The sequence below is a fragment of the Octopus bimaculoides genome, chromosome 16 (assembly GCF_001194135.2).
Source record: "Octopus bimaculoides isolate UCB-OBI-ISO-001 chromosome 16, ASM119413v2, whole genome shotgun sequence".
Lineage (NCBI taxonomy): Eukaryota > Metazoa > Mollusca > Cephalopoda > Octopoda > Octopodidae > Octopus > Octopus bimaculoides.
Genome location: NC_068996.1, coordinates 21671434 through 21681952, shown reverse-complemented (window position 1 = coordinate 21681952; position 10519 = coordinate 21671434). Strand labels below are relative to the sequence as shown.

Genomic DNA, 10519 nt, shown 5'->3' with positions numbered 1-10519 from the left:
AATAATTTTTAAAAAACCGTATAAAATATTATTAGATTATACAATGTTTTTTTTCGGCGGAGGTGGGGAGTGAAACGAAGTTTTAGAAACTCTAATTGACATATTTGAATCTAGAGGCAAAAACAAAAAAATATTGAAAAATATCAAAAGCAAAAAAAAAATCACCAGAAATGAAAGTATGGGGTGAGGGGGATAAGGGTGAAAAAATTTAGATAAATTAAAATAGTGTAAAAATTTTTCAAATATAATCTCCTCTGTCGGAAACATATCAATGATAATATAATGACGTGGTAGCACAGTCTTGTGGTGGTGAGAGGAGATAAATGCACGCCGTGGTTGTGGTAGTAATTATGTTTTGGTGATGTGGGGAGGTAGCATTATGTAGTGGCGGTGAGAGGAGATATATGTAGCCCGTAGTGATAGTAGTTATGCTTTAGTAATATAATAACGTGGTAGCAATGCATAGTGGCGGTGAGAGGTGAGTAATGTAGCCCATAGTGGTTGTAGTATCTTTTTCGTGATATAATGAGGTCGCAAAGGGTGTATGGAGATAGTGAGAGGAGATAAATATATATATATATATATATATATATATATACCATAGTCGTTGTAGTGATATTTTTCTGATATACTAAGGTAATGGCACTGCGTGGTGATGGTGAGAGGAGAGAAATGTAACCTCGCGCTGGTAGTAGTGATGTTTTGGTGATTAATGAGGTGGTAGCGGTGAGAGAAGAAAAATGTAGGCCGATACCTCCTTAGTAAAAGACAAACATTACTACGACCATTTCTCCTACCATTCGATCTTTCATCCTCTCACCATTACCACATTCATTCTTTTACTGTTCTCACTACCTCAAGCTACCACCTTACTGAATCATTTAAACTGTAGTCTACTCTTCCCCTACCACAACATGCCACCATAAACGTATATGTTTTCACTCTTTCCGCCACCACTAAAGTGCTACCACTTCACTAAGGAACCGTACATTTTTCTACTCTTCCCGCCATCTCATCATGCTACCACGTCAGTGAAGCATGTAAACCGTCACCACTGCTATGACTACATACATTTTCATACTCTTCTCGCCACTATAACTTGCTACCACGTCTGTGAATCATTTAAATCGTTACTACTGCTGTGACTGCTTACATTTTCCTACTCTTTCCGCCACTACATCATGCTACCACGTCAGTGGATCATGTAAACCGTCACCACTGCTACAACGGCATACATTTTCTTACTCCTCCCTTCATCACAATATGCTACCACGTCAGTAGATCATGTAAATTGTCACTACTGCTATGATTACATACATTTTTTTTTTACACTCTTACCGCTACTACATGCTACCACCTTATTGAATCATTTGTACTTACATTTGTTTACTCTTCCCGCTACTAGGACTGCCACCACCTTAGTAAATGACTAAAATATCACTACTACGACCACTACTCCCACCACATCCTGTTTTCATCCTCTTACTAATACCCTTACCAGCCAACGACACAGGACTACAAGCACTTCACTTAGAACCCTTACCGACGCACCCCCACCACAACACCAGAGCTATGGCCGACCTAGAACAGTGTAAAGGTATTGGGGACCCTTTGGGTTCGGTTAATCCCTTAAATGCGATTAATACAGCCACTGGACCGGCTCAGGGGCCCTCTGTAGGGGCCAGCCCTTGTATTTTCATCGTACCTAATTTGTCACAGGTCTCAAGGAGCCGAAATAATGCGTTAAATGTGGAAAACTGCGGGATTAATAATGGCGCATGTGTAAACGTCGGGGTTAATATGCTAGAAAGAGCAGTTATGAGCCCCGAAGAAGAACACGGTGAAGAAGTACAGAGCCAAGAACATCAACAACAGCAAGAGAGAGGGTTTTGCGACGGCCCTATGAGTGACGCTGATCCTGGATCGAATCCTAATGTTGATATTGTGGAAGATTCGGCCATACAAGGTAAATAAATATGCATTTTAAAATTAATATTTTATTTGTGATTAGTTTTTAAAATTAATTAACAATGTTATTTATGCTCACATACTGTGATTGTGTCTCCAAGTTGATACTATTATATTTACTATGCTTTTGGAGAAAATACTAATTAAATTTAAATTTTAGAAAGTGTTTTATTTTAAGGTTTAATTCTCTAATAATACTTATTATCTTTTAAAATTAATTAACGTTTAATTTACAGATAATAAGGCGGTTTCTGGACGTCCTATAAAATATCTTTGATGATTTTCCGTATCCTGGGGTCGATGTAAATGTAGTCAATTAAAATTTCAACAATTTCTCTAAGTTGATTAAATGCTTTTAACAGAGTATGATTGCATAAACAACAGAAAGGAGTGGTTTTGTTGGGGGTTTTGTTTACTGTAACGATTTTCAGGTTCGAATCTTGATGAAATTGGTCTCTATTGGGGGCAGATGATAATATTAAAATTTTCTTATAGTTAATTAATGTTTTATAAATGTAAATAACAGAGTATAATTGCTCACACTACAAAAAGGAGTGGTTTTGTTTACGATAACTATTCACAGGTTTTAATTTGGTGAAATAGATCTATATTGGGGGCAAAGAATAATTAAAATCATTTTTAGTTAAATAATGTTTTATAATGTAATTAAAAGTATAAGTTGCATAAACAACAAAAAGGAGTGGTTTTGTTTACGATAACGATTCGTAGGTTCGAATCCTGATGAAATCGGTCAATATTGGGACTTGAAGGAAAGGATATTAGTTTTTTTTTCTTTTCATTTGATTAATGTTTTATAAATGTAATTAACAAAGTATAATCGCATAAACAACATCAACAAAGAAAAGTGGCTTTGTTGTTCTGTTTTTGATAACGATGCTGGGGTTCGAATCTCCCGGTAAATCATTCGGTATTGGGAGTAACGAAAAATAAATAATTTTGTTTAATAAATGCTTTATAAATAAATGTAACAGAGTACAGTTTGCATTAACAAATAAAATAAAGATTTTGTGCTAGACTTATCCTGTCATGAAAATTTGCTTGTTTCAAATTCTGATGTTTCTATTGATATTGTGGGGCCAAAAAGTTTCGCTTATGTCATATTGAAAACAGCAACAGGTGTTTTGATTTCCATATTTCCTCATGAAACAGTTTATGCATTATATTTAAATTCATTGTGTATTTTTATATATTAAGTTATGTTTAATTTTTAACTGTTGAAGCAGCTATAGAACATGGACTTAAAACATCTGAAGTGTTTGATTTTTTTTATTATTATTATTAAATATAAGTGAAATACTTAATTTAAAAAATAAATTTTTGTTAATATTTTAGTAAGCCCTTACACTGTAGCATGAAATTGCCCATTTTGAGGTTTGTGGTCTTGCAGGTTGCATGAAGAAATTCACCCAGTACACTATGTAAAGTGGATGGTATTAGGAAGGGCATCCAGCTGTTGAAGCTATGCCAAAGCAGAGACTGGAACCATTGGATCCTGTCAGACTGTCCTGTCCATGCCAGCATGGAATATGGACATTAATTGATGAAGATAATAAAAACGATAATCTTATTTACAACAAGAGTAAGGATAATGCAATAAATTAGAGTTAGCATTTTGAGTTGATATGTGTTGTCATTGTCTTTTAACATAACATCTTTCATACTGGTGTAGGTTGGATTATTTGACAATATCTAACAGATCAGGGGACTGTATCAAGCTCCAGTGTCTTTCTTGGCATGGTTTCTAAATTTGGATGCCCTTCCTAGTGCCAATCACTTTACAGAATGTAGTGGGTGTCTTTTTCATGGTACCAGTACTAGTGGGCTCACTAAGTAACTACCAAGACAAACTCCGAGACAAGAGTAGGGTGCAGTATTGAAGAAGTGGCTTTATGCAAAGGTTATGAGGGGTTTAAGTATGAAAGAGGTCAGAGCAGAACAGATTTCTTGCTGTAGGGAAGCTACATGGTTACTCACATTTTAGAAGAAAGGATGACAGCTGGAAGAATATATATATATATATATATATATATATATTCTTCCAGCTGTCATCCTCTCTTCTAAAATGTGATAACCATCCTTTAACATTCATCTTTTGCGGTAGCATGATTGGATGGTTCAGCAGTATCTGATGGGTTCAAGGACAGCATTATGCTCCAGTGTCTGCTTTTATATGGTTTCTGCAGTTGAATGCCCCTCCTAATGCCAACCATTTTATGATGTGCACTGAGTGCTTTTTTATGTAGCACCAACACTAGTGAGATTACTAAATAACTCACAAGACAAGAATCCTCTGCTAAGTGGTGCTATAATAGAGAGAGAGAGATGTCTTTATGCTAGATGAGAGACAAGTATGAGAAAAAAATGCCAGGTTTCTTGCTGTAGAAGCACCAAAAAGTTACATTATAGAAGTGACTGGGAAGGAGGTGGAAAGAGATAAAAATAGTGTTCATGAAGTGTCAGGGTGGACCCTGAAAGTAGATAAATGGGGACAAAGGAACAAGGAGTGAATGTGCTACTAGCACACTGAACATATTTTACTTTTAATCATCACCGTCATTTTAACATCCACTTTTCTATACTTGCATATGTCATGCAAGAGTAATTTGGGGAAGAATTTTCTATAGCCAGGTGTCCTTACTGTTGGCAACCCCCACCTGTTTCTAAGTGAGTTAATAAAACTCACAGTGTATCAAACAACAAACAGTCTGGACATGCTTTTGTGGTAGACTGCAAACAAATGACATGACAATGATGCCATCATTGAGGCCATTGTTTACAACTCGCAAATGTGTGTAAGGACAAGGGGAAAAACAAACACACACATATACATATATAGGTGAAAGCATTGTTGGGTGGTTAAGAGGCTTACTTCACAACCATGTGGTTTCTGGTTCAGTTCCATGTGGCACTTTGGGCAAGTGTTTCCTACTATAGTCCTGGGCAAGTCAAAGCCTTGTGAGTGAATTTGATCTGTTGTGTGTGTGTGTCTTTGCTTTGACATTACATTACATGGTGGTTGTAAATTAATGTGTTTCATTTACAATCCTCTGTGAAAAACATGTCTGGCAATATGAAAACATCACCTTGCTTGGAAACAGGTGAAGATTTGTGACAGGAAGGACATCTAGTAGTAGAAAATTTGTTTCATTAAACTCCATTCTACCCACGTAAGTATGGAAAAATGAATGTTAAAATGATGAAACAAAGAAAATATATATGACGTGCTTCTTGCAGTTTTTGTCTACCAAATTCACTCACAGGGCTTTCATTGGTCTGGGACTATAGTAGAAGACATTTGCCTAAGGTGCCATGCAGTGGGACTGAACCTGAAATCATGTGAAATCACGTCTGCATCTAATTAATTTTAGCTAAACAATGTTTTATAAATTTAGTCACAGCTGTTCTCTTATCTTGTGTTGATTTTGGAGAATTCTTGATTCTGGAGTTGGCCCCAATTGCTACCAAGTGATTGTTCATTATTATTTTAACTCTCTTCATCTCATAACATAAAGCCACCTCTTTTGAGATTTGTAGTCTTGCTTGGCGACCTTACTAGTACTGGTGGCACAAAGAAAGTATCATTATTATCATCATTTAACATCCATGTTCCATGCTAGCATGGGTTGGACAATTTTAGGGCATCTGTTGGGCCCAGGGACTACATTTTGTTCCAGTGTGAGCTTAGGCTGGATTTCAACAGCTGGTTGCTATTCCTAACATCAACCACTTTACAGCATGTACTGGGTCCTTTTTTTCTTTTGTGCCACCAGCTTTTCTGAGGTTGCCATGCAGCTTGTAAGACCACGAAGCCTGAGGATGGATAACTCTGTGCTAGGAGAATGAGTAGAGAGGAGTAAAATGTGAGAGAAAAGGGCCAGTGCAGAAAGGTTTCTTGCTGTAGAGGGGCTATATGTCTACATTTTAGAAGAGAGAGTAGGGGTGATTGAGTGGACCTGCAAAGAGATGTAAATGATAAGGTACCAAGAGTGAATGGGAGATTAGGGAATGTCTGATGCATGTCGTAAAGTGGTTGGCATTAGGAGGGGCATCTCTATTATTTGCCAAAGCAGACATTGGTGAACAATGTAGTCCTTGGACCCATCAAATTCCGTCAAGCTGTTTAACCCATGCTTGCATGGAACATGGATGTTAAATGATAATGATGACTGATGATTTTCCATGCTTGCATGTGTGACAGAATTCTTTGAGATTGACCAAGTACAATAATTATTTCCTTTTGTCTTTACATGTTTCTATGAGAAATTGGAAATGATCAATATTATTATGAAGATAACACTTGCGTAGAACTATTATGTGATGTCAAAACAAAGACTCGCAATGGCACACATAAATATATATATATATAAATTCTGTCCAAATTTTGAATAAAGAAAACAAGTGATCGAATATTATATTTAATTGAAATTCAATCATCAATGTACTTTCCCTGATTATCTATGACTTCCTTCCATCTATTTACAAGCTTTTTAATTCTATCAATGTAAAACTCTTTTGGTTTCAAAGCGAAGAACTCTGAAATGTCAGTTTCGACCTCTTCTTGGCTTGCAAAAGTTATGTCACCCAAGTGATTCTGTAAACTACGAAACAAATGGTAGCCTGTCGGGAGAATAAGGTGGATGAGGAATTTTTTCCTAATCAAGCTCTTTGATCTTTTGTGATGTGATCTTTGCAGTGTGGGTCATGCATTGTCCTGATGAAACATCACTCCTTTTCGATTCACTAAAGCTGGTCTTCTTTTCTTCAAAGCTTGGTTCAAACGCTGTAATTGCTGACAGTAGACTTGAGCATTGATTGTTGCATTAGGTGGTAATAATTCAAAGTGAATTACTCCTTTGCAATCCCACCAGATAGAGAGAAGAACCTTTTTTGCCATGAAGTTCCCTTCTCGGTTGTGGTTGAGCCTTTTCCCTTTTACCAAGCCTCTGTTTACGATGTTTAACATTTTTATAGACGATCCATTGTTCATCACCAGTCACAAGTCTATCCAAAAAGGGTAAAATGAGTTCGTGAGAATGGAGAGAAGAGCAGATGTCAACTCTGGATTTGTGGTTGCTTTCGGACAATTCATGAGGCACCCATTTTCCAAGTTGTTGGAGATGACAATGAACAGTTGTATGGTTTGAACTAAGCTCTATTGCCAATTCTTCAACTGATAATGCAGGATTTTCTTTAAGTAATGCCTCAAGTAGCTTATCATCAAGCTCAACTCGACGTCCTGTTCGATCTTCTTCAAGGCTGAAATCTCCATTTCTGAATTTTGCAAACCATTTTCTACAAGTTCTTTCATTCAAGCATTCTTTCTCATAAACTAAGTGTATGTTTCGAGTCGCTTCGGCTGCAGAGTTTCCTTTTTTGTACTCATAAAGCATTATGTGCCTCAAATGCTCTTTGGAAACTTGAATGTTAGAAAGGGTTTTAATCAAAGAAATTTTAATTCTATTATTTTGTAAAATAATATTTAATTAGTTTAAATGTACACAAATGCATAAAAATAATCTTTAATCCCTCAATTTTAAAAAAGGTAAAATCAGACAGAACTTATGGGATGACCTGATATATATATATATATATATATATATATATATAGATATTCTTTCTTCTATTCTTTTACTTGTTTCAGTCATTTGACTGTGGCCATGCTGGAGCACTGCCGTAAGGAGTTTTTTGGTCAAAGAAATTGACTCTAGTACTTATTCGATCGGTCTCTTTTGCCAGACCGCTAAGTTACGGCAATGTAAACACACCAACATCAGTTGTCAAGTGATGGTGGAGTGACAAGCATAGACACAAAGACACATGCATGCATATATATATATATATATATATATATATAGCAGGCTTCTTTCGAGATCCACCCACAAGGCTTTGATCGGCCAAAGGCTATAGTAGAAGACACCCACCCAAGGTTCCATGTAATGGGACTGAACCCGGAACCATGTAGTTGAGAAGCAAGTTTCTTACCACACATCCATGCCTGCGTGTACATACATATATATATATATGATAGGCTTCTTTCATTGTTTGTCCTCCAGATCCACTCACATGACTTTCGTTTGGGTCTATGTGCTACACAGTGGGACTAAACCAGAAATCACACAGTTGAGAAACAAATTGCTTAACCACACAGCCATACTTGTACCTATCACAGCCTTGTCTATACCTATATGCAGCTATGCTTGTGCGTAAGTGCAGCCATGTCTGGATGTGTGTGGTTCTTAATCTGTTTAACATAAAGTTTTATCTATTTTATAACAATTGATTCATAATTACATTTTTTGTTTGTCTCTCTTACCTAGGAATCAGTGATAGTATGGCTAACAATGGGGATCAGTATTTCAATGCCACGTTTAGATCAAGTTGTCACATGACCGAATTTTCACCCATGATGATGGTAAGCAAATTTTTATATTATTATTTCCTTTTTTAAATTCTCACATTTTTCTATTAGTTTTCTGTGTTGTTTAGTGTTTTTCTGTGCCGATTATATCACACGCACTTTTAACTGTTCCAGCCTGCTAGCTGTGGCCATGCTTGTCTTAGTAAAAGTGTACAGATTGAATGTTAAACATACCTATGTATATTTTATACACACACACACACACACACACATGATGCTTGTGTGTGGGCAGAAATTTTACTTGGTAGTGAAATGTAGATTATGAATGCAGAGGACATGTGAAGGCTAGAAGAGAATGAAACTAGTGTACTCTTCTGGATGTGCAATGTTAGAGTGCATGTATGACAAAGTGCAAATGTATTGAAGGAAAAATTGGGCAGAAGAGGAATTGGATGTAATGTGCAAGAGACAAGACAATGCTTGTGTAATAGTGATGAGTATGGGTAAGTGCTGTAACGGATTACTAGGACTCCAAGCTGAGATGGTAGTTATGGAGCCAGTACAGATTTCTGATATAGTGGATTTATAATTGTTAAAAAGGACAACAGATGTTAATGTAAGGCAAGCATCTCAAGTCATATACATTATTATTATTGGAAAAGTCTTACAGCTGTTTCTGGGATATTCCATCATCGGAGACTAATAGGGAAAATGAGAAGGGTATAGATTAAAGGAATAAGGAGATGAAGAAAGAGAAGAAAAAGGAAGCATGAAAGTTCACAGTTCAACTTTCCAATCTTGTAGGAATAAGTCCTGCTTAAATCCAGATTGCACTAAGGACTTATGGACTTATTTCTACAAAATTGGGAAGTTGAACTGAACTTTATGCTTCTTTTTTCTTCTCTTTCTCCATCTCCTTATTCCTTTACTCCTGTCCTCTTTGTCGTCATTTCATTAATCTATACTCTTCTCATTTTCCCTATTTGTCTCTGATGACAGAATATCCCATACTCTGGGATATCCCAGAAACAGCTGTAAGACTTTGAAATTTTTTTCCAATAATAATAATGTATATGCCTTGAGATGTTTGCCTTGCCTTAACATTTATTGTCCTCTTTAGTATATATTCACTTCTAAATACCTCTGATCTCCACCCTTGTCACCAAGAGTTTTCCCTTCACACTTATCTTCTTTTCTCTGACCCACTCTTATTTCCTTCACAGTCCCCCAAACTGATATTTACTATCGACCATGCCACCTCCCCTGTTTTCTGTTTACTACATCACCTGACACCTCATCACCACTAGCTTCTCTTCTTTTCCAGATGAGGTGGCCATGTATCTCCTCAAGACACTTGCTTCTATCCCTCTTTCATACTCTTGCCACTCAACTAGAACATCTCTAAATTTCTAACTGTTTTTTAACTCTAAATTTTTGCTGGATCTTTAAGCTTCTATATCTTCCTTTTCTAGTGTGGTTTGTGTCTCTGAGTTATTGTAGCTTTAGATCTTAAGTCACTAAACACTAACTAATGTTGGGTTGTACATTCTTCATCAAGGAAGTACTTTACATTCTCAACCATTTATCTATCTCACTTTCTGAATGTAGTCAATCTGGCTTGTGTGTCCACCAGATTCATAGGTGATCAGGTGGCTGTCTGGTTTCCTGAAATTACTGTAGCAGATCATTAAGTCATTTGCACCATGAAACTCCGAGAGCCTTTTTTCCACCCCTCTTTTAGAACCAAACCCTTATACACACAATAGAATCCCACAGGATGCTGCTCAGCATATTCATTCAAGTCACCAGCCATGAAGATAAAGTCACTGTCATTTGTTATCAGGAAAGGTGTTGCATGGATATGATTTTAAGAGGTTTGCTATCAAACCCTATGGTTTTGTATTCACTCCTGCTGTGTGTCACCTTGGGCAACTGTATTCTACTATAGCCCCAAGCCAACCACAGCCATGTGAGTGGGTTTGGCAGATGAAAATTGAAATATGTTTGTGTGTATAGTGTATATGTGTGTGTGTGCATGTATTTAATATATATGTGTGTGTGTATATATGTTTATGTATATATATATATATATATAAATACCCAAATGTATGTACAATCTCATGTCTCAGACCTACACTAATACATATGTGTGTGTGTATGTGTGTGTATGTA

The 10519-nt window shown here is 36.5% G+C and overlaps 1 protein-coding gene across 3 annotated transcripts in view; it reads left to right on the top strand.

Annotated features, from left to right (window-relative positions):
* The first annotated feature begins 1486 nt into the window (after positions 1 to 1486).
* Positions 1487 to 10519, top strand: part of LOC106878849 (PAN2-PAN3 deadenylation complex subunit Pan3) — an 83117-nt gene continuing 74084 nt past the window's right edge. For 2 of the 3 annotated variants that reach the window (XM_052973571.1, XM_052973570.1), the window contains exons 1-2: positions 1488 to 1966; positions 8307 to 8401. In XM_052973571.1, the coding sequence (XP_052829531.1) occupies positions 1573 to 1966; positions 8307 to 8401 (489 nt within the window). In that variant the 5' untranslated portion in view covers positions 1488 to 1572. Of the gene's footprint in view, positions 1967 to 8306; positions 8402 to 10519 lie in introns of all 3 variants that reach the window. The other variant, XM_052973572.1, reaches the window with a different exon arrangement.